This window comes from Baudoinia panamericana (assembly GCF_000338955.1).
Source record: "Baudoinia panamericana UAMH 10762 unplaced genomic scaffold BAUCOscaffold_1, whole genome shotgun sequence".
NCBI classification, from domain to species: Eukaryota; Fungi; Ascomycota; class Dothideomycetes; order Mycosphaerellales; family Teratosphaeriaceae; genus Baudoinia; species Baudoinia panamericana.
The window spans coordinates 719,100-746,119 of NW_006911257.1; the positions used below are offsets into that span (position 1 = coordinate 719,100).

General features: G+C 55.9%; 12 protein-coding genes across 12 annotated transcripts; 8 read left to right on the forward strand and 4 right to left on the reverse strand.

The window, feature by feature from the left end:
• Positions 1-749: 749 nt before the first annotated feature.
• Positions 750-1,274, forward strand: BAUCODRAFT_62098 (uncharacterized protein; the record flags this gene model as incomplete). The annotated part of the gene is made up of 1 exon (XM_007673676.1): positions 750-1,274. One exon carries the CDS (start codon positions 750-752, stop codon positions 1,272-1,274), a length of 525 nt encoding a protein of 174 aa, XP_007671866.1.
• A 172-nt stretch (positions 1,275-1,446) lies between these two features.
• BAUCODRAFT_179441 (uncharacterized protein) lies at positions 1,447-4,418 on the forward strand. Its single transcript, XM_007673677.1, has one exon. The coding sequence runs from the start codon at positions 1,620-1,622 to the stop codon at positions 4,137-4,139; it is 2,520 nt and encodes an 839-aa protein (XP_007671867.1). The 5' UTR covers positions 1,447-1,619; the 3' UTR covers positions 4,140-4,418.
• A 280-nt stretch (positions 4,419-4,698) lies between these two features.
• BAUCODRAFT_144320 (uncharacterized protein) lies at positions 4,699-7,048 on the reverse strand (the record flags this gene model as incomplete). The annotated part of the gene is made up of 6 exons (XM_007673678.1): positions 4,699-5,076; positions 5,184-5,767; positions 5,912-6,518; positions 6,586-6,737; positions 6,805-6,910; positions 6,986-7,048. 6 exons carry the CDS (start codon positions 7,046-7,048, stop codon positions 4,699-4,701), a joined length of 1,890 nt encoding a protein of 629 aa, XP_007671868.1.
• Positions 7,049-7,662: 614 nt separating this feature from the next.
• On the forward strand, positions 7,663-10,162 carry BAUCODRAFT_100106 (uncharacterized protein). The gene is made up of 2 exons (XM_007673679.1): positions 7,663-9,445; positions 9,553-10,162. The coding sequence occupies exons 1-2, from the start codon at positions 7,804-7,806 to the stop codon at positions 9,714-9,716; spliced, it is 1,806 nt and encodes a 601-aa protein (XP_007671869.1). The 5' UTR covers positions 7,663-7,803; the 3' UTR covers positions 9,717-10,162.
• BAUCODRAFT_60787 (uncharacterized protein) lies at positions 10,130-12,775 on the reverse strand (the record flags this gene model as incomplete). Its single annotated transcript, XM_007673680.1, has 3 exons — positions 10,130-10,211; positions 10,281-10,390; positions 10,502-12,775. 3 exons carry the CDS (start codon positions 12,773-12,775, stop codon positions 10,130-10,132), a joined length of 2,466 nt encoding a protein of 821 aa, XP_007671870.1.
• A 1,055-nt stretch (positions 12,776-13,830) lies between these two features.
• On the forward strand, positions 13,831-15,221 carry BAUCODRAFT_135482 (uncharacterized protein). The gene is made up of 5 exons (XM_007673681.1): positions 13,831-14,323; positions 14,388-14,503; positions 14,568-14,699; positions 14,758-14,897; positions 14,959-15,221. The coding sequence occupies exons 1-5, from the start codon at positions 14,034-14,036 to the stop codon at positions 14,992-14,994; spliced, it is 714 nt and encodes a 237-aa protein (XP_007671871.1). The 5' UTR covers positions 13,831-14,033; the 3' UTR covers positions 14,995-15,221.
• A 406-nt stretch (positions 15,222-15,627) lies between these two features.
• BAUCODRAFT_180239 (uncharacterized protein) lies at positions 15,628-16,996 on the forward strand. Its single transcript, XM_007673682.1, has 2 exons — positions 15,628-15,846; positions 15,898-16,996. The coding sequence occupies exons 1-2, from the start codon at positions 15,739-15,741 to the stop codon at positions 16,819-16,821; spliced, it is 1,032 nt and encodes a 343-aa protein (XP_007671872.1). The 5' UTR covers positions 15,628-15,738; the 3' UTR covers positions 16,822-16,996.
• Positions 16,997-18,084: 1,088 nt separating this feature from the next.
• On the forward strand, positions 18,085-20,370 carry BAUCODRAFT_62331 (uncharacterized protein; the record flags this gene model as incomplete). The annotated part of the gene is made up of 2 exons (XM_007673683.1): positions 18,085-19,878; positions 19,990-20,370. 2 exons carry the CDS (start codon positions 18,085-18,087, stop codon positions 20,368-20,370), a joined length of 2,175 nt encoding a protein of 724 aa, XP_007671873.1.
• A 339-nt stretch (positions 20,371-20,709) lies between these two features.
• BAUCODRAFT_57151 (uncharacterized protein) lies at positions 20,710-21,603 on the reverse strand (the record flags this gene model as incomplete). The annotated part of the gene is made up of 1 exon (XM_007673684.1): positions 20,710-21,603. A coding segment is annotated over one exon (894 nt), but the record flags the coding sequence as incomplete, so codon positions are not given.
• Positions 21,604-22,107: 504 nt separating this feature from the next.
• On the forward strand, positions 22,108-23,190 carry BAUCODRAFT_61027 (uncharacterized protein; the record flags this gene model as incomplete). The annotated part of the gene is made up of 1 exon (XM_007673685.1): positions 22,108-23,190. The coding sequence occupies one exon, from the start codon at positions 22,108-22,110 to the stop codon at positions 23,188-23,190; it is 1,083 nt and encodes a 360-aa protein (XP_007671875.1).
• A 57-nt stretch (positions 23,191-23,247) lies between these two features.
• Positions 23,248-24,341, reverse strand: BAUCODRAFT_180153 (uncharacterized protein). Its single transcript, XM_007673686.1, has one exon. It carries the CDS (start codon positions 24,154-24,156, stop codon positions 23,305-23,307), a length of 852 nt encoding a protein of 283 aa, XP_007671876.1. The 5' UTR covers positions 24,157-24,341; the 3' UTR covers positions 23,248-23,304.
• A 483-nt stretch (positions 24,342-24,824) lies between these two features.
• BAUCODRAFT_61175 (uncharacterized protein) lies at positions 24,825-26,930 on the forward strand (the record flags this gene model as incomplete). The annotated part of the gene is made up of 2 exons (XM_007673687.1): positions 24,825-26,545; positions 26,618-26,930. 2 exons carry the CDS (start codon positions 24,825-24,827, stop codon positions 26,928-26,930), a joined length of 2,034 nt encoding a protein of 677 aa, XP_007671877.1.
• Positions 26,931-27,020: the final 90 nt, after the last annotated feature.

Consider the following 27,020-nt stretch of genomic DNA (forward strand, 5'->3'; position numbering starts at 1 on the left):
GGTTAGCGATATAAGTGTGCCGCCACATGCCTCCCCAGGGGCCGTGCGCTTGTGGGATCATCTTCCGCGAAAGGGAGACCGCGCTCAGTTAAGTGGCGAATGCGCATGGATGTCTTCCAGGCATTGCACATGGGGACTGCCACTTCTTAACCGATTATGGTACCTTGCGAAAGTGGTGATCCCTAGGATGCTCGGTAGGCTAATAGACAAGGACCGTGCATCCGGCATCGAGCCGACAAGCTTCAACGTCCGCCACGCTAGCAAACCTTCCCATGTCTCAAAACACGTTCCGATTATTCTAGGCTTGTTCTCAGGTGATTGTGGGGCGGATACGTAGCTCAACTATACTCATGGGGTTCAGACACCTAGTCACAGGTGCTCAAGAAGGGTGGTTCATGCCCAGCAGCAAGCGCTGCCAATATGCTGCTGTAGCAGAGATATCTTGCTAACGATCGCATGAACGTTGGGATGAGGTCATGTCTCGATGCGCGTAAAGTTGATCGGGACCGTTCTCCGTCAGACAACGAGAACGTTCGTACCGAAGTCAATTCGCACCTCACTTGTGGTGTGTTCCCGGGAGAGTCTGAACCTTGATACCCTCGAACAACATCTCTATATATGAAACGCAGTCGACAGGCATTCGCTATCCGATACATCATCAAGCCGTCACTTGAAGAAGCGCGCTTTGTGGACGTCGCAACGCCGACCTCACCAACTGGATTCTGGCAAGGATGACGCTGGACTTTACCATGGAGCGATTAGGTACATCGCTTCTGGAGAAGGTGTCCGAAACGCCCATGCCGTTTGCGGATTGCTGTGCCAACATCTCACTGCCGATGTTATGCTTGCTGGCCAGCAAGCTCCCGCATTGCCCTGCCGTGGTTGTATCTGTGGGATCCGGAAGCGGCCTGTTAGAGACGCTCCTCATACAGGTGACCAACGGCAACGTCGACCTTGTAGGGGTGGAAGTGCCATCATGTCGTAACAAATACCTGCCTTGCGAACGGCTCCTCAGAGTACCGTGCACCGAGTCACTACATCCTGACGCTTTGCTAGCTTCTGCACTCATGTTCGTATACCCTCGGAAAGCGAGCATTGTTGCTCGGTATCTTGAGAGTTACCGTGACGGCGCAGTTGAGCGACTGCTCTGGCTTGGACACAAATGTGACATTCCAGAGATGGAAGAGATACTTCGCCCCTACTCCTCTTCCCTCGAAATCGTTGATGGCCCGGGCTTGGCTGCATATGAGGCTGTCCTCGTGGCCTCGCTATGAGCGCCATAGTAGCTATGAAAGGCGACGTCCAGCCGAATCGGCTCTTCGAAGGGAACATCAAGCCACGAATGTTGCAGCTTAAGTCGAGCTCATAGGTGTTGTAGGAGGTCGAGCATACAGCTTAAGCTCCGTTCTTCACACCCAAATCCCCGGCTCATCATGCGAGGTAGTGTCGATTTGTTCTAGCTTGTCGTGCTCACGGAATTTGATGTAGTGACTATACTAACGATGCTTGACCGGCCGCCAGTAGCCGGTGACTGCGGGAAAGGAAGCCTGCATCGTCAACTTCACGAACACAAAGCTCCTGGCAGTTCGCAGACTTTGGCAACCTGACTTGCGACAAGGATGCGTCCTCCATCGGCAATATCAAGCGCGAAACGCTACGATCACACGACCACTACACTTGACAGTCGACCGAAGAAGCTCACAAGCGAGCTCCTCGACCTTTGGGAGCACGCAGCAGTACTTTACCATGGGTATGAGTGGGGACAGGCTGCAGAAGCCTTCCGAGACCTGGCGCGGCGTGTCCCTTCGGAAGAACATCGCACTCTTTGTGGATTGAATGCAACCATTATCCAGGCTCGATTGGGTGATTATGCCACCGCTCGAGAGACCCTCAGAGAAGTGGCCCGCAACAACGAGCGGGTCATGCTGACGCAATATCTCATGGCCATTCTCAAGTGGGAACTTGGTGACTGCGGTGGAGCACTTCGGTGGATGTCACTGTGTCGTCGGGAACTGCAAGGCCGAGATATCAACTATGCACCACGTGGTCTGGACTTCACGCTGAGAACGGCCGACGTTCACTGCCTTTGCACGGTTCTGGAAAGATCCATTCATGGCACTGATGGGCCGCATCCTACCGCAGTACCAGCGGTACTGCCCGCTGAATGCATCTTCAAGGCTCCTCCGAGAGCATCTACTGTGCTTGCCGAGTACACAGTTGCGCAAACTGGCTCGAGGCACTCCGCCGTCAGGGCTTCGCAGGTCCAGATGGCCGATACCGAGGAGACGCCGAATCCAGGTTCTTCTGAACGCCCTCCACTAATTGTGCCAATGGAGTCGAGATGGACCCACGGCTCAAGTATAGTGGACGGAACACAGTCTAAGACTCCACACCCGGATACTCACTTCACTGCAGCGAAGCGGCCGCAAGTCACGCATCAACCGTCAGACTTATCACAACAAGGCTCGAGCGGCAGTGTCTACTCCATCACGGGAATGAGGAAGGCTATCCGAGCAACGCTAACTAGCAATAATTCACAGGCAGAGCTCATAGCCCGTCAGACGCAAGCTTTACCGCCACCGCCAAGCGAAGGGCGGGCGAAGGGCTTGCCACCATACAAACGAGGGCCGCCGTCATTTGCAATCATTCCTGCGAAGCGGGCAAGCAGCGACAAAGAGAATCAAAGTCATTCTCCGCTGTATGCCAGCGACGCCCACAGGGCAAACCCAGCGTTGAGCAGCAGAAAGCGTCCTTCGGCGGAAGGCGGCTCCTCAGTGTCTTTCAAGCCACCAGGGTCAGCCAGGTTGCTAACGAAGTCGCCTCCTTTGCGAATGCGCCCCTCTCGTCCCAAAATCCTGCAGTGGTTCTCTCGACGCTCGCGTGAGCGGTCACACGATGCAGCGGAGCCGACGCCTTCCAAACCTCGCTACGTGGCACGCGATCCGCGCGGAGAGTACCCAGACCTGGAAGAGCTGGCCTCATTCCTCCGGCACTTCCGTGGTCGACGAAAGCGCCGTTCGTTGGAAATCCGCCAGGCCCTTGCGACATTGCCAGCACTGCAGGAGCTTACTGCATTCTACAAGGCATCAGGCCGGGATCGTCTTTGCCTCAATAACGGTGCCTTCTCTTACAACATCGCACGTGCTGATCTACTCATCGGCGCCCCGTACCCGGCTTTTGACACAAATACCCGCCTCAAGGCTGTCCGTCGCAATTCTGCACCGAAAGCCTTCGTGCAACTCGATCAGGCCGATCAGGATCAAGCGCGGTTCGAGGCACTATATGGCAAGCTACCGGACGAGGACCAGCTTCGCTTTGAAAGGTTGTACGGATTCAAGCCGGTTAACATTGTCGAAAGCAGCACGAGAAGCAACACAGACGCGACTCCACTGCGGCGGCGATCCTTGCCAGGCCCAGTCGACCAGGGAGCGGCGACTTCCAACATCCGCAGCTTCGAACAAGCAAAGATTGATCTACTGTGGCGTGACCTTCCTCCACTCCCACGCAACCAATCTGACTCAGCTTCCATCGCCAGGATCCGTCCCCTCAACAACAACGCCGGCACCGCCGAGAGGAATGCAGAAGACCCACCCTATTTCCTCCCCTCAACCGCCTACAGCCCTCACGCCACCAACACACACAAACAGCAACCCGCTCCACCCCCCGCACCACCATCACCACCACCCCCCCGCCCCCGCGTCATCCTCCCCAAAATCCCCACCCCACGCTGCCCCTCCCCCGACTTGATCTGGAACCTCCCCTCCCACCACAAACCCAACTGGCCATTCGAACGCCTGCACACCCACGCCTCAGCAAGCAGCAGCCTCTTCGCCGAGTCCCTGACCACCGAAGCCCGACGCACCATCGCCCAAGACGCCGCCTTACGCATGCTAGAAGGAAGAACCCGCTCCAAGCAGATCCGGCATCCAGCACAAGATCGCGGGAGCGTGGCGTGGGCGAATTGTGTCGCTTGTGGGCGGCCAAACGTTGCGGAAGAAGAGGAGGAGGGTGTGGGTGAAGGAGGGGAGGAGGAGGAGTCTGATGAGAGTCCCGCGCCGTCGATCGCGGGGTCCACGCTAGGACGTCCACGCATGTCCTCGGGCAAGATCTTCGCACTTGGCCAAGACGCGATGGGGTAGATGAGGCATTAGAGTAGGAGCGACGGGGGAGGATATGGCCTAGGCGATAATCTTGTTACCCGTAGAAGCCTGCGTACGGAGTGGCTGGTGTTCGTGACAGTTCCGTGTGTGTGTGTGTGTGTGTGTGAAAAACATCATGCAACTGCTTGGAACTTTAATGTTTATGTCTGCTCACAGTTACGATGCGAGCCGATCTGTTCTTCTTCCACTACTGTTCTGTTCAAGTCAAAGGCCAGACAAACATTACGGACGATTTCGCACTCTTGAACACACGCTCAAACAGACCTAGCGATGGCGTGAGGGATTGGCTGGCTGGCAACCTGTTCGTGGGAAAGACATAGCACGAACTCACACGACGGCTACACTCATTGGTATATCTTCTCATCTCATCTCTTCCCCTTCTCATTTCCATCTCGCCATGAAACCACCATTGCCGTTCAGCCAGATCAGCCAACAGCAACAGACGGATAGCAGCGGCACGGACGGCAATACACCACCACGACCGCCAGTAGCAAGCCAGCAGCAGCCGCCGTGACCACCATCCCAACCACCCCTACCCCTACCCCTCCATCCTCCCCCCAACCCCAACTCCCTCACTCCAACTCCTCCCCGCCACGGTAGCGAAAAACCGGACATCCACATCCTCATCCCCCATCAACTTCTCCAACGGCGGCATGATCTCCCCCCGCACCACCTCCTCCCCCTTCGCCGTCCCTCCCGCCTTTCCCCCCGCACCAGCACCCGCACCTCCCTGCTGCGCCTCGAGTTGCATAAGCGTGGTGTTGTCGTCGGGGAGTCGTTTGAAGATGTCGATCAGCACGGCGTAGGATTTGGCGACGTTGAAGCGGATGTTCGGGATGGGGTCCTCGACGAGGGCGTGCAGGATGGGGAGGACGGAGCGGGTGAGTGTTGGTAACGTCAGGGCTGGGGCGAGGGTCTGTCGTAGCGTTAGCGTCGGCGTCCCCATCAGCCCAAGTTCCTTGCCTCCACAACAACAACAACTTCCTCCTCGGTCAAGCTGCAGGTTGGGGGTGAAATACATACCGACACAGCAAAGCACGTCGTCATCCGATAGAGGTAGTTAGGGTGCTCCGCCATGGCCGCGACTTTCGGCACAATGGCCCCACTCGCCCACTCCACGCCAAACACCTCCGTCAACTTCTTCAGGTTCTGCGTGCTCGCCTCGCGGATGCTAAACACCGTATCCCCCAACCACGACATGCACAGATTACTCAGCTTCTCATCGAAGAAGCCCACCCCCAATTGGCTCGCCAGTAGCGGGACGTACTGGATAATGGCCAGTCGGACGCGCCACTGCTTGTCCTCGGCCAGTTGCACGATGGCCGGTAAGAGGGATTGGGAGAGCAGGTCGATGCCGATGACGTTGTTGACTTGTTCGAGTTTCGAGATGATGTTGAGACGCACGTCGGGGAAGTCGTCCTTCAGCATTTGCAGGAACATGGGGAGGAGGTGTTCGGTGGTTTCTTGCTTGCCGAGGATGGGCGCGAGGCCGGAGATTTGGGTGCCGAAGGCGGCGCGGACGTGTTGGGAGGAGTCGGTGACGAGGTCTTCGATGGCGGGCATGATGTCGTGGAGGAGGGCTTGGCGGGTGACTAGATGGCAGAAGCCTGACAATATCTCTGTTAGTATTCGCGTGCACGCGACGTAGGTGGTGCGTGCGTGCGTGTGTGTGTGTGTGTGTGTGTGTGGGGATATCAAGGTGAGGGATGATTGTGGATGATTGTGGATGATTGTGGATGATTGTGGCTCACCCGGTATCTGCCCGGCAATGGCGCTCCTGACCTCCGCTTCCGTATCCTTGAGTAGCTTGACAAAGGCCGGCACGAGATCGCGCGCCACCACTTCCTCATCCACGGCCTTGGCAATCTTCTCGAACCGGTCGGCAACCATGTACCGCACCCGCCAGCTCTTATCCTCGAACAGACTCCTCAGCGCGGTCAGGAGCACGCCATGACTGCTCTGTTGCTCCTTGGGCACCGCCTCGGCGATGGCGATCAGCACGTCGACGGTCAACAACCGCACGCTGTCCTGGTCGTCGGCGGCGAGATGTTGGAACAAGGGGATCATCTCCTCGACGACAATCGCCGCGGGCATGTACTTGACGAACTTGGCCAAGTTGGTGGCGGCCTGTCTCCGCACCATGGGGGTGTCGTCGTGGACGAGTTGCGCGAACTGCTGTCGCAGGCCTTCTTGTGATTGCGGGGTGGCGTGCTGGTAGGGGGTGGTGTAGAGTCCTGCCGCGGAGATCTTGGATGTGAACCAGTCGGCTTTCGACAGGCGGACGGTGAGGGGGATGAAGTATTGCTCGACTTGTTGTTGGGAGAGCTGCTCGCAGATCTTGTTGAGGGACTCGACGGCCTGCCCAAAAAGTCATCAGTACAGCACGTCGTGATCACGTGAGCGAGAGAGGATATTGTTGGCCCACCTTGTCGCGCACGAGTGGCTCCTCGATGGTGGCCAGATTCTCCAGCGGAGACAGGAGCACGTGCCCATACTCGGGGCCGCCGACGTAGTCCACGAAGCCTCCCAGCTCGTCACTGAGCGCGGTGAGCACCTCATCCTCGTCTTCCACCGACTCTACTCGCGTGTCAGAGAGAGACGTCGTTGGCGCGTGTCGCTGGGTTTGCACATGCTTATGACGTACCGTCTAGGAAGGGTATGAGCTCGTCGCGTGTGCGCTCCGGACCCAATGCCAAGGCGATGGTGGAGAGTCGCCGGATGGCATTGAGTCGGAGCAGTACATCGTCATGCTGTGTCACGTGTCAGTCCAGCATATCCCCATCCTCCTTCATCCCACCCCATCCGCATGTTGTGTGGAGGCGCACCTTCAGCTCGTCGATGAGGACGGCAATGGGGTAGAGCTCGTCGCCCTGGGTCTGCTCATCCATGTTGTTGTTGTTGTTGTATCATTCGAGCTTGTCGGATCGTGGGAAAAGGAGTGGACGGCCGTGAAGGAGGACTGCGAGTGTTGGGGGGGTCCTGCCTGTGCACAGCCTTGAGCGGTGGGGTTGAGGTGGTGTTGGTCGCAGGCGTTTCTGTATTGTTGCCGTGCAATCCAGCTCTGGGCGTGTATCGTCAGCACCAGCACTCTTCGACACACTCGGCATATATTCTCGTGACTCAGGTGCAGGCTCAATGTAGAGTGGCTCGCATTGTTACGTGCATGCAGGTACAGCATACAGCATGCGCATGTGCCTGCCTATCCCGGAGGAGGGATATTTTCTTGCGCACAATGCCACTCACCTGGTATGTCGCCGGACAGTTGAACTCGTCTATATGGATTGGGTGGTAAATTGTGTTTGGAAAAGTGAGGCTTGCGAGCTGTTTCTGCAGGGCGGTGATGCTGGCGCTGGGCCGATGGGAGCAATGCCACTGCCACTGCCACTTGCATTTCTGGAGAGCTCCAGTCTGCCTTGCGCTGACGTGCATCAGCCACAGCATGCGCCACATCCACCTCCACCACCGTACATGGGAACCAAAAAAAGTGTGGAGAGAGAGGGAGCGAGTCAGAATATGCACTTCAAGCACCGAATGCAAGTGATACTCCCACGACATTCAATAACATCAAAGCCAGGCCTTTTAAGCGATATATGAAGTAGTGGGATAGGGGATTCGAGCGCCGCGACAGGCGCACGACAACAAGATGCCGACGATCGGCGTGAACAAGGCCGACTTCTACAAGGCGTTGGGGAGGGAATACACGAAAGAGGAGTTTGAGGAGCTATGTTTCGACTTTGGTATAGAACTCGACGAGGACACATCGGAAAGCCCACGCCCCATCGTCAACGGCGAACAAGAAGCACCGCAACTCAAGATCGAAATCCCGGCGAATCGATATGACATGCTCTGCTTCGAAGGCATCGCCATGAACCTGAACATCTTCCTCGGCCGGGAAACGATGCCCACATACACGCTCAAACCCCCCAGTGACGGTCAGTTACAAACAGTCACCGTCCACCCCGAAACAGCGAGCATACGCCCCTACTTCTCCTGCGCCATCCTCCGAAACATCACCTTCACCCAAGCCCGCTACGACTCCTTCATCGCCCTGCAAGACAAGCTCCACCAGAACCTCGCGCGCCAGCGCACCCTCGTCGCCATCGGCACCCACGACCTCGACACGATCCAGGGTCCCTTCACCTACGAAGCCCTACCACCCGACCAGATCAAATTCGCGCCCCTCAACCAGACGAAGGAGATGACCGCCACCCAGATGATGGACTTTTACGCCAAAGACAAACACCTCTCCCGCTACCTCCCCATCATCCGCGACAGCCCCGTCTACCCCATCATCTACGACTCCAACCGCACGGTCCTCAGCATGCCACCGATCATCAATAGCAACCACAGCAAAATCACCCTCGCCACCCGCAACGTCCTCATCGACATCACCGCCACCGACAAAACGAAACTCGAGCTCGTCAACCACATCCTCGTCGCCATGTTCAGCCAATACTGCGCCGACCCCTTCACCGTCGAGCCCGTCAACATCATCTCCCCCCACAACCACGAATCCCGACAAACGCCCGACTTGACGCCCCGCCACGCCCAAGCAAGCGCCAGCTACATCAACTCCATCTGCGGCCTCACCTCCTCGCGCGAAGCCCTCTGCACCTCGCTAAAACGCATGTGCTACACCGCCGTCCCCTCCCCCCACGACCCGGACGCCCTCGACGTCAGCATCCCCATCACCCGCGCCGACGTCCTGCACCAGGCCGACATCATGGAAGACGCGGCCGTCGCCTACGGCTTCAACAGCTTACCTCGAAAATTCCCCCGCGGCTCCTCCTTCACCGCCGCCGCCCTCCCCATCAACAAACTCGCCGACATCATCCGCCTCGAGTCCTTCGGCGCGGGGTGGGTGGAAGTGATGCCGCTGATCCTCTGCTCGCACGACGAGAACTACGCCTGGCTCAACCACCCCTCCGACCAAGGCGCCTGCGTGCGCCTGCAGAACCCCAAGACGGCGGAATACCAAATCGTCCGGACCTCGCTCATCCCGGGCCTGCTCAAGACCGTGCGCGAGAACAAAGGCCACGCGGTGCCGTTGAAGATCTTCGAGGTCAGCGATGTGGTGTACAAGGATGCGCGGGCGAGGCCGGAGCGCAAGGCGCGCAACGAGCGGCATTTCGGCGCGTGTTGGTATGGGAAGACGAGTGGGTTTGAGCAGGTGCATGGCTTGCTGGATCGGGCCATGTTGATGCTGAAGAGTGCGTTGGTGACGCGGGAGCAGGGGTTGGCGCGGGAGGGGGGCGTGCAGGGGTATTGGATTGAGGAGGTTGACGGTACGTTCTCCCTCCACCCTCACTCACTCACTCACTCACTCACTCACTCACTTGCCAAAACGACTCTTGCGATGATCTACTGCTAACGTGATGTTCATGTGTGACAGATCCGACCTACCTCCCCGGCCGCGCCGCAGCAATCTATTTACGCGTGGCGGACCAAACGCACCGCATCGGCACGTTCGGAAATCTGCATCCGAGCGTGCTGAAGCACTTTGAGTTGCCGTTTCCGGCGAGTGTGTTGGAGTTGAACGTCGAGGTCTTCTTATGATGATGCTGCTGCTGATGATCATGGGGAATAAAACATGACATGAGTTTCAACTCGGCAGCGAAACGTTCGAATGAACTTCGGGAAAGGATCGGAGGCACAACCAGCTGGTGGTCAGTTGGACTCCGGAGTATCGCATATATACATACATACAGTACTGTGTATCCTGCCACGTGCGTATGCCGCCGGGAACTCTCCCATCGCCACTTGTCGAAATGGCCCGGGCCAGCATAGTCTACAGTACAGTTTCAAATCATCCCCCCTCGTCCAAGAGTTACGCATCTCTCAACGCACGTCGTAATCATACAGCCTCTGATACCCGCTTGCTTGCTTGCTCGGCAACACAACTGCGGCAGAAATACGTTTTCTCTCTCAGTTGCCCACGATCGCGCCGTGCCTTTCCTCGGAACGTATTTTCACCGTCCGAACGCCGGCGCAAGACCCATTCCCAGCGCCATATGGTTGCGCTGGTGGTATGCTCCGATTGGCTGGAAGCCTCTGCGAGGAAAGGTCAGCATGTCTCGCGACCAGTCTGGTGGGGAACACGCTGTTGGTGAAGTAACATACTTTGCGAGATCGATCCCTTCGTCTTCTCCTTCGTCCATGTAATACCCGTTCATCTGCGCCACGGGCTGGTGGCTGTAGCCGTTGAGCTGCGATTGCGATTGGGACTGCATCTGCGGCTGCGTTTGTGGTTGCGTTTGCGCTTGCGCTTGCGCTTGCGGCGCCGGCTGACTGCCGGAATGGTAGCCGTTGGTCGTGTGCTTCACGCCGTTCATACCATTCACGTCCATCGCGGGAGTATGGATAGGAGTAGGAGCCGCAACAGGCGCCTGCGGCTGTTGTGTCGGAGCCGGGGCTGGAGGGCTTTGAAGTTGAGTTGCAACACTTACAGCTTCCTCCCGCACACTGCCGCCAAGATCGGTGGCAGGCTGCTTGGCGACCTGCTCCTTACCGCTCGCAGCCATCTGACTCAGTGTCTTCGCCACCGCAGTCGCCGGACGGCTCATCGTAGGGCTACCATCCAGCGCAGGACCGGCGCTATGCGGTGGCGGGCTGCTGGAGTGGATGACCGGGCTGTTCCTGCCGTTGGCTCCTTCATGCTGTTCAGCATTTGCTGGCTTTGTCTCCTCGTCGTCGTCAGCATGAACCTCCTTCGTCTCGTTGACCTCAGACTTCTTGAGCCCCGAAAACGGCGTTTTGAGTGGACTGAGATCGTACGGCTTAAACGGCGTACTACCAACCAACCCCTCCATCTTCCAGAACGGTGCAGGGCTGCTGAATTGGATAAAGTCGCTAGGTCTTTTCAATGTACTGGGGGGCGCAAAACGCTGGCTTGGACGCAGCGGGAATGGCGTGTCGAGCGGACCGATCCGACCCTCATCGTTGATATAGAGAGCTGGAGGAGAGCCTGCCGCGTTAGCGATGGCTGTCAGGCCGTTACGAGGCGTCGAGCGCGTCATAAAGTCAATCTCAGTATCGCCGTGAATTCCCAGCCCGACGTGAGCGTCCTTCTGCCGCTTGGGACCGCGGTCAGGCGTGTAAGCCTCGTTTGCGGTCGGGTAAGATGAAGGGTAAGCTTGCATCGGCGGTGTGTCATCTTCCTGCTTGCTCCCGTCGATGAGATGACGGGCTTGAGCAGGGCTTTGAGGCGAGCCGAAAGTGCTCTGCGTAGCGGGCAAAGGCGCCGGACGGCGACACCCTTTCATACCCTGCTGCACGAATGTGTCAAATTCCGTAGGCTCGATCACCCACTTCATGCCCTTGCCGGGCTCATCCGTGCGACGCGCGATCTTGGTGAAAGCTTTGTTCAGGCTGAGATTGTGCCGGATACTGTTCTGCCAGCCACCGGTGTTGAATCGGTAAAAAGCATAGTTGGCCATGATCCACTTGTAGATGTTGTTAAGCGTCATTGCTTGTTCCTGCACGCTGAGGATGGCCATGCCGATCAGCTGGGCGTACGAGTGTGGCGGCTTGAGGTCTTTGGAGTTTTCGCTGGCGTAGTCAATGCTTTCCGTCGACTCCATCATCACGCCGCGCGCATAGTTGGCTGCCGGCGAAGACTTGAATATCTGCTGTTGAGATCGCATTGGTGTGCCAGGCATCGGCATTGCGCGCTGCGAGTGTGGGTGCATGCGTTGCTGCTGTTGCTGACCACTGATTGCGGGAGTGTATGCGCCGTTCTCGGTGAGCTGTGCGCGTGGAGCAGTGTGCATCTGTTGACGACGTCCATCTAGATTGGGGTCCTCGCCATCCTCGTCATCCTCTGACGACTTCTGAGCCTGCTTCAGGATCGACGCATCCCATATCGGCCCATCACCGGCGGCAGTAGCGGTCGTGATGAAAGCCATTTGAGTGTTGGCGATCTCGATGACACAGCCGTTGCGTAGATACATCTTCGTTCCGCGCTTCAGCGGGGTGTTGTCGATGCGCAAACCGTTCCTTCCATTTACGATGATGAACCATTTCGCCTCATCAGAATCATATGCAATGATTGCATGCGAGCGCGATACCTGCCGATCCGGTCCTAGGTCGATGTCTATCACCGTTTTGGCGGAAGGTGCGGGTGCCTCACCAGGCTCAGCGACCGCCAACTTCTCATGAGCCTCCGGCCGCCCAATGTTGACCTCCAGGTTGCGGATGATGAACGACCAGTCACGGCCTGCAATCTTCCCGTAACCGGGCACGTGCTCCTGACCTTCTAGAAGATCGTTCGCGTAGTCCTCGGTCGCATTGACTTGACGGTTCGCTACCTGCAGGTGCTGGATGATGTCCTGCTCAGATGGGCCGGTAATCTCCGTTTCGTTCTCGCTTTGCTCCGGTGCCTCCGTGCCTTCTGTGTCTTCTCGCCCTAGCGTCGTTGCATCCTTTGGCTTCCGTTGTCTCTTCGCCCTGGCAGGTGGAGCGGCAGGCACTGGTTCGTGTTCACGCGCTCTCTTCCTCGTGGAAGAACGAGTTGGCGTTGCGATGGCGTCGGGTGTCTCGACGTCTGACACATGTGTATCTTCCATAGGCACCGCTTTCTTCGCACGGGCCTTACCCTTGCGTCCAGATGGTGGCATACCGGATGATATTGGTGAGGTTGTTCGAAATGTGCTGCAGAATCTCACCAAGGAATTGTGCGAGGCGAGGGGCCTCAACTGTGAGTCCTAGGCAAGGCGTCGCAAGCACTTGGCCATGGGCTGGCGAGAGTGTGTATGGTATCGCAGCGTTGTTGCTTCTACTCCCGCACGTGACGATGGAGAGGTATCGCAGAAGTGGATGGTTGTACTGGCTGGCAATCAGTGCTGAAGCAAGCGGGAAGGCGTAAATGCGCGTGTCGAGTAAACAGTGCTTTCGGATGTCGGAATTACAGCAGCGCGCCAAGCTCCGATTACCTACGCATCTTCTTGCAGAGTTTGCACGTCGTTGCAGCACTGGATTTTGCTCTATCGAGTTACGGCTGGTTCTAAGTACATTACATTACCTTTTCGAGTGGGACAGTTGACCTACTGTAACCATGACATTAGTCGGCAAAGGCATCGCCCGAGACATAACACGCGAAGCTCGCGCCAACATGAATGATGACGTATATTGTTTACCAACCGTTCTACCTCTGTTGGTTCACAGGAAACATGTTTTCGAGGACGATGCTCTTTCACAAGCGAGGCTCCATATAGTATCGTCGTCTCCAAATCGACGGCCAGTAATCTTTTCAGTATCGAAGTCGCCATCGACACTCCAGTCAGTGCGGGCGGCGCCATCTCGGGAAGATGTAGGGGCATTACCGGCGCCACAGCGCCACGGTGTCACTTGTTTGTATCGTCCAGTCACCGAACGACGGCCTCCTGGTACGCTAGCGGCTGTTCAGAGCGCGCCTAGCGCCGCGCTGTGGGTCGACGGTCATGTGAGCGTGCCTCCAAGCTACCACATCTTTGCTTACGGTCGCTTACTGAACTATACCTTTGTGGCGTACCGAGAGTGGGAACCCCTGGGCCTAGCCTTGGCATGCAAACGTAGCGCCCTAGATCGCAGGGTGCTTCGTCCGACTTTACCTACGCTTTGCACCCGTTATACCCATTCGGGCTTAGTGCCTTACGTCTCGGTACCGAGAGCGGTCGACCAACTAATGACCCGACGGGTGCTGAGTGTTCAGTACCAAGTCGATATCCCCGATATTCTTCTCGGTGAGAATGCGGACGCCTTGTTTCAAGTTCAACCGCGATTCCGTTTGGAACAATCCTTCCGCTTCCGTAATGACAGAATGGTTCCCGAAACGATACCGAAAGACCGTGGTAGGCACAGCATGACCCAAGCAACTCAAGCGTATATGTAAAAGGGATGCGCAGCAAGGCCTCAATTATCCGTCTCACAACGATCCACTACCGTACTGAGCGAATCGAAAAACTGTGTCACTCTCTTCCTCGACCGAGCACAACCCTATCGTTTGGCGACTTAGCAGCACACTCGAGAAACGACATGATGTTGAACGTGGCAGCAGTCTTTTCGTTCCTGCTTCTCCGGTGCTGTACATCAGCCGCCCCTGTTAGCACATTTACTCACCACGACCTCGGCGCTGGGCCTTATCCGATTGGTGCTCCCACTTGCGGAAGTGTAAATCTCATCTTCACGTATGCCGACCTGCATCCATTAAAGATGCCTTACATATAGGTATTAATGAAGAGCGGACAATAGTGGCCTCCCACCATATCACCCGCTGGTCGAGGCCCAAGGCTTCAACGGCAGCGCAGTAAACGCTGGTCTGAGAGCTGATGCTGCTGATTTGATCAGTCATGGATACAACACGCGAGGTGAGCGGTATCGCATTACGTTTTGTGTCGTGAGAGCGGTCTTCCTGACTGCAGCTTCGCTTAGTCGTCCTAATGGGCCCGGAAGTCGACATCAGTGTCCTTGACGGCAGGCTGAACGATACTGCATGGGACATTACCGGTATCGGGTACGGCGTGCGTGGATCGAACCGTGAAGATCTCACACTGAGATTCAAAGGTGAGCACGAGATCTCATTTGGTCGCTAGCATTACGGTCGCTGACGGTCTTGGTGAAGACATCGTTCAGCTATACCATAGCCAGGCACCAGGCGCCCCCATCGTGTTCGATCACTCGTTCACGACGGCGCTGTGGGCAGTGCAGCAGCAGCTTCCGCTCATCGGTGGCAACTGCACTAACACGCCTGGAAAAGATTTGGTTTGTGGACGATACTGCGTGGAGAGATTGGCCTGAGCTGACGTGTCGACCGTGTAACCAGGGGTTTGAGATCTATTGTGATGTTTGCTCCCAATAAGTGGTTTAGGAATGAAAATGCGACGAGAGCTGATAGAAATTGTTGCTCGATGCTTACTGTCCTGAATTAGAAGAAAGATGTGTGGCGGAACAATGATCTGGCGGTTGAGCGGCCCACCAGGAACACGTGAACACCTGGTCGACTGTGTTGTAGATGTTCTGCACAAGGTTGAGCTTCACCTCTGGCTTTTAGCTAAGGTCTGCGTAGTCGAGTGGTGGCTAAGAGGGTGTGCTGCAGAATCACTTTGTTGGCGCTGTCGTACAATCTTGTTCTTCCACTGAGTTTTCTGATAGATACATCTTGAAGCACGCAGCTGATGTCGACAAACATGGCTGGCTGTGGAAGCAGGTGTTTGACTCACAAGATGAACTTTGGTGGGTACTCGATAAGCGCTACTGGGTGCGAGTGAAAGTACGTTCGAAGTAAACATCCCAACACGGAATATGTCGTGTAGGTTTCTTCCAAGTGATGTGGCTGCGCACGGACACTCTCGTGCATACGACTATCAATAGGGAGTGCATCCGAGTAATGGCCGTCTTGAGGGAACAACAGGCCCGGAAGATGGCAAAACGTTCTTTCACGGTATAGCACCGTGTAGTGCGTCCTGACCAGGAGCGCTGCGAAAACAAGTCTCAGCACGTGAAGCTCTACTCATCCCGGACGCCAAGCATGTCTAGATATGGCTACATGTATTGACCAAGCTATCATCCTATTCGAACCCTGTTGCTCCATCGCTCCCTCACCATGGCCGACCAAGCGTTTACGCTGAACTTCCTGGGCGATGTTATGCTAGGTCGACTTATTGATCAACTGTTCGTACATCATGTCCACGAGCCGGAAGAAGCACGCATAGTACGCTCACTTGTCAGTTCTCGTGTCGGACTCTCTGATTATGGACTAGAGTCCCCATGGGGCAATACTCTCCCGCTTCTGCATGAAGCTGACTTGAACCTCATCAACCTGGAGACGGCCGTGACCACTCATCCCACCAAATGGCCGAACAAAGTGTTCAATTACCGCATGCACCCAGCCAATATTGCCACGCTACAGGCAGCCAGGATACACTATGCCACTCTTGCGAACAATCACACCCTTGACTTCTGTGAGCCAGGCCTTTGGGAGACAGTACGTACGGTGAAGAAGGCGGGATTGGCTTTTGCAGGTGCTGGAGAGACTAGTGAGGAAGCTACAAGACCGGCGGTGCTGATGCTCAGCGGCAGCAAGCGCGAATATGAAGTGCATGTTTTTGCGGCTGCCGATCATCCAAGTGATTGGGCGGAGGTGGACTCCTTTCACCTCATTGATTATACGAAACGAACGAAGGAAAGATTGAAAGCCTTGATCACAGGTCCGGTCTCTGCTAAGGCCGCCTTGAAGGTGTTCTCAGTGCACTGGGGTCCGAATTACGCCTGGCAGCCGGACTCACGGATTCAAGATTTGGCTCACTTCCTTATCGATGAATGTGGCATTGACATAGTCCACGGTCACTCATCTCACCACGTCCAGGGTGTTGAGAAGTATAACAGTAAGCTGATCATATACGGCTGTGGTGACTTCGTTGACGACTACGCCCTCGTGGCCGACTATCGGAATGACTTGAGCGGCATTTGGAGAGTCATCGTCCATGAGACCGCAGATGGAGAATCGTTGAAGCTAAGAAGGCTTGAGGTGTTCCCTACGAAGATCGAAAGTTTCGCGGCGAGGAAACTACAAGCCTCGGAGCCAGATGCGCAGTGGGTGCTGGAGAAGGTCCGGAGTCTGAGCGCCGAACTGGCCACTACGGTTAAGTCAGCAGCAGATGGTCGCATTGTTTGTGACCTAACATGACATTGCTCCTGACGGCCGTTCCCTGCTATCTTCGAAACGATAATGTCCAGTCCTCGCTGAAATAAGCCACGGTGACAACTGGCGAGCTTTTGCACAGCATATGCGCTGCACTCTGCCCAGGACACCGCTCGGAAAGAGGGCAAGTTCGTAGAACTGCCGGTACAGTTGGCTTTACCCGGGAGCACGTGGCCATACCAGTCTACGAGCGTTTCGGCAGCGGCTTTACCGGATTCGCAAGTCTGCAGCGGAACGAGATCTGGATCTGGCCGAGAAATGAACAGCATGCGATTGCGGATGTACCCCGCGTCGAACGGGCTGGGAGGTCAGACGGCACTTCCGTCGATGATGGTTAGACGAGCCGACTGAAACTCACTAGGCCGGTCGTTGATCGGGGGAGGGAGAAGTCGCAGGTTGGAACCAGGCAACTCCAACAAGCCTTTCGAGCTTTGCTACGGTGCAGATTCGATGTGGTATAAGGCAGTTCCAACATCTGTCGAATATGGTTGTCTTGCTGCTCGCGTGCTTCCGAGTCCAGAGCGCCGACGGACTTCAGCCGTGCAGGATAAGCCTCGGTAGGCCTACTGAACCCTGCATACCACGCGTGTTCGAGCCTAGCCATTCTAGGTACTGAGCTTACGGCGCGCCGAGCTGCTGCAGCCGAAGATGGAGAGGAGAGGGAAGCGACTGAATTGATAGTGTCTTCGTCTTTCTTCACACGTAGTACTCACTTCTCTTTAGCTCCATGTAAATTTTAGGAAAGCATCGTTGCAAGCGTCCTTGAGCCAAACATCCACGACATTCGCAATCTACTCCACCAAACCCAACCCCACCATACCGATACGCACAGACTCCGAGCTGATAGCGGGTGGGTTGTATCGCGCGCCGCTCGACTCAAGACAGTCGGCCGCCCATCCGACATATCTTCCTTCTCCCGTTGCCGACAGGATCGACGGCAACATCAACGAGTTGAGGATTGACTTCCTGACCGCATACGAGTAATCCGGGAATCCCAATCCTGCACCTTGTATGTGATTACTCGCGCCGAGGGAGCACGGCCGACGCCCAGCTGACCCCGCTGGTCGATTGGTGACAACACCACCTGCCGCTGCGCTGATCATTCGCATATCGCGTTCGTCTTATTACTAAAGCATCTTCAGCAGGCTGCGAGCCTGGCTGTATCGCCTCGCAATCTTTGCTTAAGAACACTGAGTCTTCCGAGCAAGGAGCAAGTGTCGACTAGACAGCAAGAGCAATCGAGACGGAATGGCTAGCAGCTCGGTGGAGTCGGTGGTTGAAACCCATACGCCAGTTGAATCGCCTCAGAGCATCACTCTGATCCCGCAACCCTACAATGAGCAGCCTCCGCCAAAGCTCAAGGGTAGGCAGAGGCTGCTGGCCGGTCTGCAGCGCATCTCATCTAGTCAGTCGGTGAACCGGCTCGGATCATCACGGTCGCGGACCTACAGCGGCAATGGAAAGGCCTCGATCTCCTGCATCTCGTTGCAGTCGGCGCAATCCTTGAATACGCCAGCTCTGGGGTCATCGCTTACGCAGGAGCTGGCACTCGGCTACTCAACCGCACCGACTTCAGCTGTCACTACTCCTGGCGCACAGGCACCCTTCATTGACGAGCGTGCCCGGCTGCGCTATCTTTCGCTTGCGGACGGCAAGACGTCAGCTGGCATGCCAGCTGACCTTAGATCAACAACGAAGTCTGGTCTGTCGTCGGGAATTACTAAGGTCGACGAAGACTACTTCTCTCGTCCTGTATCCAAGCCTGTTCATACCCGTGGTGATCTGAACTTCTGGCGTGATCTACCTTCAGAGCTCAAGATGGAGGTTCTGACCTACCTGCAGCCTCGAGAGGTCATCCGCTGTTCGGTTGTCTCGAAAGCCTGGCACAAGATGTGCTTTGACGGGCAACTCTGGGCCATCCTGGACACGGCAGACTTCTACCAAGACATCCCAGCAGATGCTCTTGTTAAGGTAATAACCTCTGCTGGGCCCTTTGTGCGCGACCTGAATCTTCGCGGTTGCGTGCAGCTGAGGGAGCGGTGGCACGCTAAGGGCTTGTCAGATGCCTGCACCAACCTTGAGAACATCTCGCTTGAGGGCTGTCGTATTGACCGTACATCAATTCACAACTTTTTGTGGTCTAACAGCAGGCTAGTGCACATCAACGTGTCTGGCCTCGCGGGTGCAACCAACTCCGCCATGAAGATCCTTGCCACGAACTGTCCGAAGCTGGAGCACCTGAACGTTTCCTGGTGTAACAATATCGATACCCGGGGTCTAAAGAAGGTTATCGAAGCTTGCCCGAACCTAAAGGATCTTAGAGCGGGTGAAGTTAGAGGTTGGGATGATCTTGAAGTCATGCAGCTGTTGTTCGAGTGTAACGCCCTTGAGAGGCTCATAATGATGAACTGCGACACGCTGACCGATGAGTCGCTGGCGGTGCTCATTGAGGGAAACGACAGCGAGGTGGATTACCTCAGTGGCCGCCCCGTCGTGCAGCCTCGGAGATTGAAGCATTTAGATCTTACGAGATGTCGTGGCATCAGTGATACGGGCTTAAGGAGTTTGGTCGGCAACGTACCGGAGCTTGAGGGGTTACAGCTTTCAAAGGTGCCGGGAATCTTCGACGCAACACTGACCGAACTGCTGCCGACTACACCACTTCTCTCTCATCTTGACCTGGAGGAGCATGAGGGTTTGACGAATGCCGTTCTGCAGTGCCTCGCGAGCGCGCCTTGTGCCAAGCGACTGCGCCATCTGAGTATCTCGTATTGCGAGAACATGGGCGATAGCGGCATGATTCCACTATTGAAGACTTGTACAAACCTGAGAAATCTAGAGATGGACAATACGCGCATTTCCGATCTTGTCTTGACCGAAGCGGCAGCCATGATCCGTCAGCGAGCGCCTCGAACGCTCATCCAGGGAAAAGCGGCGAGCGAGTACAAGCCACCCACCGGCTTGAGACTGGTGGCTTACGATTGCCAGAACGTCACATGGACCGGCGTAAGAGAAGTGTTGTCCCGCAACGCCGAAGTCTTCGTGACGACGCACACGACCGAGCTCCCGCCTCTTCCCAAACCAAACAACACCGCATCGAAAGCGGTTACCCCAACAATTTCATCCGAACAATTAGCACTGCCTCTACCTGAGCCGCGTCCAGACAGTCCTCCACGCATCCACATAACCCGTACCTCCTCGTTCCCATCCGAGATCATCCAGCTCAAGTGTTTCTACACCTACCAACCCACGGTCGAAGAGCACACCAAGCGCGTCTTACGAGGCGACTTCGCCGCCGCCAGACGGCTCGAGCGCAAATGGGCCGAGTTCATGATTGCGCAGGAGGAGGCCGGTGCTGCTGGGGCGGGAAGCAGGAGACGGAGGAGAAGAGCAAGGGAGGCGCAGATGATGCATGCGGATGAGGCGGACGATGGGGTCGGCCCTGCCAACGGTCCGCTTGGTGCGGGGACCGGGGTGGGTGTGGGTGGCGGGCGCAGGAGGAGGGCGCGGAGTGGAGGGTGTGCTGTTATGTGATTATGCAATATGAACGATTTATGTTGGATCGCAGGGGGCCAGGTTACGGCGCCGAGAGGGGTACGCTTTGATGGTGGTCCATGCTAGGTGGCGTAAGGTATATCATGAGGCGTACGGGCATGGCTTTCGTGGAGGCGTTGGTTTACATGTCGGCATTTGGGTGAGAGGGACTATAAGGAACAACTTGGCTATAGCTCGAAGTGAGCTCTTCTCGCGCTCTGCGACGCACCATTGGTTGCATAATCCGGTATACATTCAATACATACATAACAGGAAGCAGAGTGCTCTACCAACTTTTACCCGAACGCCTCGCTAACCGCGCACATGCAGCTATGCAAATAATAGCAAGTCTTCGAGGACTCGCCTTCGGCAATTCATTCCTAGGCTGAGATGCGTTTCGTGCTCCAAATGCAATTTCACATCGCCACCGGCGGACTTCAGAATCCGCTCGTAATCCTCGCCAATGACCGCAGGTACATTTACATCTAGCTTGCCATACCAAAGTCTGACCGGACCGCGAATCTGTGCCACGTCAAAACCCATGGGTTGCGTGTACAGTCTGCCGTCCTGCAAAAACGCATCGGTGCCTTGCCGGAAGTGCTGCCGCCAGGATGCGAGCAGCATGCGCATCATGGCTTCGTCTGCGAAGACGTCTCGGTCGGCCTGCGGTACGACGAGTTGTTTCTGACGATGCCGCATGAAGTTCAAGATGCGATCGTCGGTTAGTCGAGGATTCTCGACGAGCCACTTCCACAGTTCGCCCATGACGCGGATGGCCCAAGGGGCATTCTCAAGAGCCCAGAAGCCTAGGCGACTGCCGCGTGACATTGCGTGCGTGCCTACACCGGCCTGACCGACCCCGGAGATTATGGTGGTGCTAAGTAGATGCGACGGGGAATGAGAGTGGGCGCACGCGAGAGCATAGGGTCCGCCTCCCGACGTCCCGATGACATGGTACTTTTCGTAGCCTAGGTACTTCGCTAGCACCTTGATGTCGTGGGCGTGAGAGAGGAAGCTCCGGTTCGGTTGCGGATCACTGAGGCCTATGCCAGGTCGGTCCATGGAGAAGATGCTCACGCCCATGCTGCGAGCAGTGTCGTGCCAGACACTAGCGCCGAGACGTGAGCCGGGATAGCCATGAAGGTAGAAGATGGGGTGACCTTTTTCTGCGCCATAAGTTACACAGCCAAGGTGTCGTCCATCAGGTAAAGTGAGGACGCCAGACTCGCCATCTTCGTCTTTGGCGGTCGTATGCGCATGTCTACGCTGCGAAAAGCATTTCTGCTTGATGTGGAAGTCTCGGTAGCTGTGCCGAAAGGCGTTTGGTCGCCATGCTTGCATTCCCGTCCTGTGCTTCAAGACGCTGCCTCTGCCCGATCGAGTATGCCCGCCACAATGTCAGAGATGAGAGACGGTATCGGTAATATGTCCTGCTTGCTCTGTGAGAGATCATTGAATGGCCTCCGGCGGCCGATACTGGAAATCTATCATAGTCTTCTGCTTGACGTGCTAACGGCTCGAAGGTGTAGCGTAGTCTCTGTATATCTTAGCTCGTTCTCGTCCAGGGGTCATCGGCAATATTCTCGCCTGACGGAAGCAGCCGTCCAATGACGCAGTGTATTTACGAATATCAATATCGTTCAAAGCTCGCCTCGACTGCATGATTGCGTCTTGTCACGGAGTCGACGCGCAAACAGAAGACACTCCGACAACATGCTTATCCCGCTGAGTGGAAGCATGGCAATGCCACTCATCAGAACGTTCCGTGACTGCGCCACTTACAGCAAGACATTCGCTCCATATCTTCCGCAGCTTACAGCATTTCCACGCGACATTCTGGCTTCCATACCGAATTTGGGAGCACTGCAGCAGGTCTATACTTCAACCAATCCAATCATCTCTGGACTTGCCTTCTCCATCGCCCTATTCCCGGTCTTCTTCGGCATGTCGGAGGTAACTGGGAACTATAGTCAAGTGGACCGCGTTTGGGGTGTTCTGCCCACCCTTTACCACATCCATTACGCACTGTGGGCGCGATTGGCCGGTGTCCCAACACAGAAAGTCAATGCTGTGCTGCTGTTCAGTCTATGCTGGACCACGAGGTTAACGTTCAACTACTGGCGGAGAGGAGGCTACCAGGCCGGGAGCGAGGACTACCGCTGGAAGCTGATTAGGGATCGCATCGGAAGGCCTGCCTTCCTCGCGCTCAACGTCGTGTTTACGAGCTCTCTGCAAAGCGTGCTGCTCTGGTCCGTGACAAACCCAACATACATTCTCTTGCTGACGTCCCGCCTCTCACCTGCACTCACTCCTGTTGACATGGCCTTCACCGGCATGCTGCTGTCGCTGGTCGGCATGACATGGCTCGCAGATCAGCAGCAATGGGATTACCACGCCGCAAAACATAGCTACCAGGAGACTGCTAGGGTCCCATCAGGTTGGACCCGCGCGCAAATGGAGCGTGGCTTTAACACCACCGGCCTTTGGCGCTACTCTAGACACCCTAACTTTGCTTCCGAGCAATCTATCTGGCTCACACTTTACGCGTGGGGTTGCTACAGCAGCGGAACTCTGTATAATTGGACAGGCTTCGGTGTGCTAAGCTACCTTCTGATCTTTGCGGGTAGCACGCCTATTACAGAAGGGACTAGCAGTGGCAAGTATCCACAGTACAAGGTCTATCAAGAACGAGTAGGAAGGTTCATCCCAAAGCTATTTGGGAAGGGGTGGGACGAGGCGGAGATGGAGAAGCGGGGCAACGAAGTCGTGGCAGAGGCGGAGGGGAAGGGGAGCGGTGGAAAGAAGCAGAAAGCAGGATGAGCACGAAATGTCACTGTCATGGCAACAGAGTTTTCTCATTAGCGTGGCGCAGGCTGGCTACCCGAAGCATCATGTTGACAAAGTTTCGTTGTCATTATTCTTGGCTGTAGATACTCAAAGCTCTACGAAACCAATCGGCAATGGCTGGTGTTCGAACCAGCTCCTTGCAGCGTCAGCGAACAGTTTCGGGTCCTGTTCGCACCATGGGTGCCTCATCAAGGGATGTGTGAATGCAACGTCCTCTGCATTGCGCTTGCGCCCAATGTCTCTCAGCTTGACCGCATCGTGCGGATGGTCCGCTGTGGGTAGGATGCCAGACTTTCCAGCGCAGATGATGCACGTCCGGGCAGGCCATGGTCCAGGCCACTGTCCGCCCTTGTCAGCCGTGGTGATGACCTCCAAGATGGCCCGACAATGAGCGACCGTCTTTCTGTGTCGCGGGCGATTGTGTACGTCGACGTCTGGTGGCTGGTCCATGAGCCAACTGATGAGCCATTGAGGTGTTATGTCTTCGAGGTAGCTGTTCGCTAAGAGAGCGTATGGTCCAATACCCTTCGCCAGTGAGACGGGCATCATCTTGAGGCCGGATATGAAAATTTCGTTGACGACCTCAGGGTAGAGAGTCGCTAGCTCGACAGCAACATGTAAGCCCAGGCTGAAACCAATAACATTCGCTCTGCGTCCTTTCGCATGACGATGGATGAGTTCCGAGAGAAGTTTTGCGGACAACGGATTGCTGAAGGCGAGATGAGCCGCTTCGCCGTGCCCCGGAAGATCAGGAAGTAGGAGATGGTAGTCGATTAGAGAAGGCGTGACTTTGTCCCATCCGTGGCGATCGCCGAAGGCACCGTGAATCAATAGGATAGTTGCCTTAGCATTGTCGTTCAAGCTGGTGAATGGAAGGCTGCGCGCATTACTGTCGCACTCTTTCGCGCCGGCGAGTCTTGTCTCCGTGTCGTTCTGCATGTTGAAATTCAGGGGAAACGGCCTAGTAGTTGCGAAGTGAGCAAAGCCGGATCTCGCACTGCTACCGTCTCGGCGGCGCGCTGAACAAATGCGAGAGCTGCATCAGCACTCAGAGCTATGCTAGGATCGGCGAAGTCAAAACAAGGCATGAATAAAGGGTGCCGGGAAAAGAACAATCTAACTTATGTCTCAAAGAATCCTCATGTTACTTCAGGCAACCATAATTGGAGCTGTAGCGCCGCCGTCGCCGATTAACTACCGGTTCAACGAACCCACCTAGAGCCTCTGGACAACCACCCGTTGTAGGTGGCAAGTGCCGCATACTATAGCGATAGTGCTCTCGCTTGCGATGGCTGGAAGGAAGGTAGCCTCTTGCACTGCACCGTTGTGTCTGAGAGGTGGGATTGTCGTCTGGCGTCTGGCAGGCTGCTGGATATTAATCATTGCAGGGGTGTATTTAGCGGTGCTTGCCGACATCCGATGTGCAGGCAGCGTCATCTGTTAGGTGCACACGCGACTGTTCAGCGACGGCAGCCTTTCTACCACACGACAATCAACACCAAATCGCAGAGGACCCCAGGCACTTCTACAACGTGTCCTCGGAGCAACGTGCGAGTATGACATAGGGTCGACGTTCTGAAGCCGCGAGTGACCGAGCACTGTGCACGATGGCTGTATCTTCGTCAGTTGGATCGGACATCTTCGCCATCGTCTCTTTACTGGTTATATCCTTGCTGGTCTTACTGCTGTTGCGGTACTATCTTCCTCTCCGGACGACGCCGGCGTACTTACTCGTGCCAGTATTTCTGGCGCTTGCTCTGCCATGTAGCATCATTCTGCTGGTACCAATAGATCTTGCCTCCGCCACTACATCAGACGAGGAACCAACTCGGGGTGTCTGGCTACCGGATAGAGTCGTTCTGGTCACGTGGCGCATCACGTACTGGCTAACGTTCTGCCTTACTTGGTTCATCCTCCCTCTACTCGGTGAGTATGTGGACTCCGGTTTCCGTGACTTTCGCAGCCGCATGATCTACTCTTTGCGAGTCAATGCAAGGTATCAGGCAATAGGACTCGGCGTGGGCATGGCAGGCTTGGTGTACTTCATATGGGAGAATGGCTTTCATGCTGCAAGCATCAAGGGCATGATAATTGCCCTAGCATACGCTTGGGGTCTAATCTTAGCAATTGGGTTAATGGGCCATGGTCTAGTGGCCCTACCGCGAAGGTTGTACAGAAATGCCAGCGTGAGCACAAGACTTCGCAGGTTGCAGGCTCAGGCGCCCAAGACGAAAGAGAAGCTTGACGAGGCTACAGACGACTTGGAGGAGCTCGAGAACACCGTTGCGCAGCTGAAGCAGCGCAAGTACGGTACTGGCAGAGACTTGCAGGAATGGATCGATGAGCTTGCGGACACGACGGCTGCTCCGGATGCCAGACCTGGAGCTGCTGCAGCAGTCCGAGCGACGAACGCGCAAATACCGGCTGTCGTGACCGAACGGTATCTGGCAGATCTGACTCGTAAGCTCAAGCGGGCAAAACACATGAAGGCGCGCTTTGTCGGCGAGTGGAGTTCTCTCTGCCAGCAAGCACAAGATGCGCAAACTATCCTAGATGCAGCAACATCGAAGAAATTAGACTTTGGGCAGGTGGCACCTGGTCAGCGCAGCTTCCTCGGCCGCTTGACGGTCCTCACGCCGACAATGCGCTTCTATCTCCATATGAATATCATCCCGATGGTCCGCGTTGCAGCTGCGGCAGTCTTCGCTGCGGCAAGCATTATGCTAATCTTTTCCGAAGTGGTCAGTTCATTCGCACCACGTGTCTCCATCGTTGGCATAACTGTCGTTCATCACCTTAACTCTGAGGGCAGCAAGGTCGGCTTTGCCGGTCAGGTGATAGCAGCAGCCTGGCTATTGTTCATGGATACCTGCGCTCTGTACGCCATCTCCGATGTCAAGGTCTGGGGCAACCGCGCGCTGGTCAAACGGCAAACGTATGCGGAGAGTGCATGCTGGTATAGTCTGCAAGTCGCCAAGCTAACAGTGCCGCTCTCCTACAACTTCATCACGATGCTCCCACCGACTGTGTACCAGGAAACTGCGTTTTACCAGTTCCTTGGCAAGCTCATCAACCTGACGCCGCTCGGCTCGGGGTTCAGCGCCTTCTTTCCGTGCTTTTTGTTGTTGCCGGTACTGGCAAGCTTGTTTAACGTGTACGGGCGCATGAAGAACATTGTCGGCTTCGGCGTGCTCGAAGATGAGAGCGAAGATAACCCCACTGGCTTCGGGACAGGCGGTTGGAGAGAAGGACGCGCGCTTATTGAGCGAGAGTCGCAATCCCGGGGCACCAGCATATTCAATGTAGGGCTTACGAACCGCACGAACGCGTCCCTTGATCTCGAGCGTGATACGGCAGGCAGCACTCATGATGCCATACAACGCGGGCGTGCTCCGCAGAGAGAGCCTTTGTTACCCATACTCTCCAGTCATGCTCCGGCTTCCACCCCAGCCGATAGCCGAGAAGCGAACAGACAATTCAACCAGATTACGAATCAGGCCGAGCCAGAGGATGACAGTCCAAGGTACTTCTACCAGGACTTTGCAGAGCGCGTGCGCAATACCATTGACACGGCCGAGCGGCCAGAGTGGATGCGCAACCTCTCGTTCAAGACGCCACGATGGATGCAAAGCGACCAGAGCAACGCTGCAGGCGGTGGAGGCCTTAGCCGATGGTTTGGCGGACAGAGTGAAGACGGTAGGGTTAGGCTGTAGTCTCTCCGATGTCTGTCTGGGTTTAGCGAGGCGTTATGCAGTCGTAGAGCGCAGATCATGTAGCAGCCGAAGTGGGTGCCGAAGATGTCT

Coding starts and splice junctions, on each gene's coding strand:
- BAUCODRAFT_179441 (XM_007673677.1), top strand. CDS start 1,620: ATGCGTCCTCCATCGGCAATATCAAGCGCGAAACGCTACGATCACACG.
- BAUCODRAFT_100106 (XM_007673679.1), top strand. CDS start 7,804: ATGCCGACGATCGGCGTGAACAAGGCCGACTTCTACAAGGCGTTGGGG. Junction 9,446..9,552: donor TTGGATTGAGGAGGTTGACG/GTACGTTCTCCC, acceptor CATGTGTGACAG/ATCCGACCTACCTCCCCGGC.
- BAUCODRAFT_135482 (XM_007673681.1), top strand. CDS start 14,034: ATGCGCAGCAAGGCCTCAATTATCCGTCTCACAACGATCCACTACCGT. Junction 14,324..14,387: donor AGTGTAAATCTCATCTTCAC/GTATGCCGACCT, acceptor AGCGGACAATAG/TGGCCTCCCACCATATCACC. Junction 14,504..14,567: donor TCATGGATACAACACGCGAG/GTGAGCGGTATC, acceptor AGCTTCGCTTAG/TCGTCCTAATGGGCCCGGAA.
- BAUCODRAFT_180239 (XM_007673682.1), top strand. CDS start 15,739: ATGGCCGACCAAGCGTTTACGCTGAACTTCCTGGGCGATGTTATGCTA. Junction 15,847..15,897: donor AGCCGGAAGAAGCACGCATA/GTACGCTCACTT, acceptor TATGGACTAGAG/TCCCCATGGGGCAATACTCT.
- BAUCODRAFT_180153 (XM_007673686.1), bottom strand. CDS start 24,156: ATGCAGAACGACACGGAGACAAGACTCGCCGGCGCGAAAGAGTGCGAC.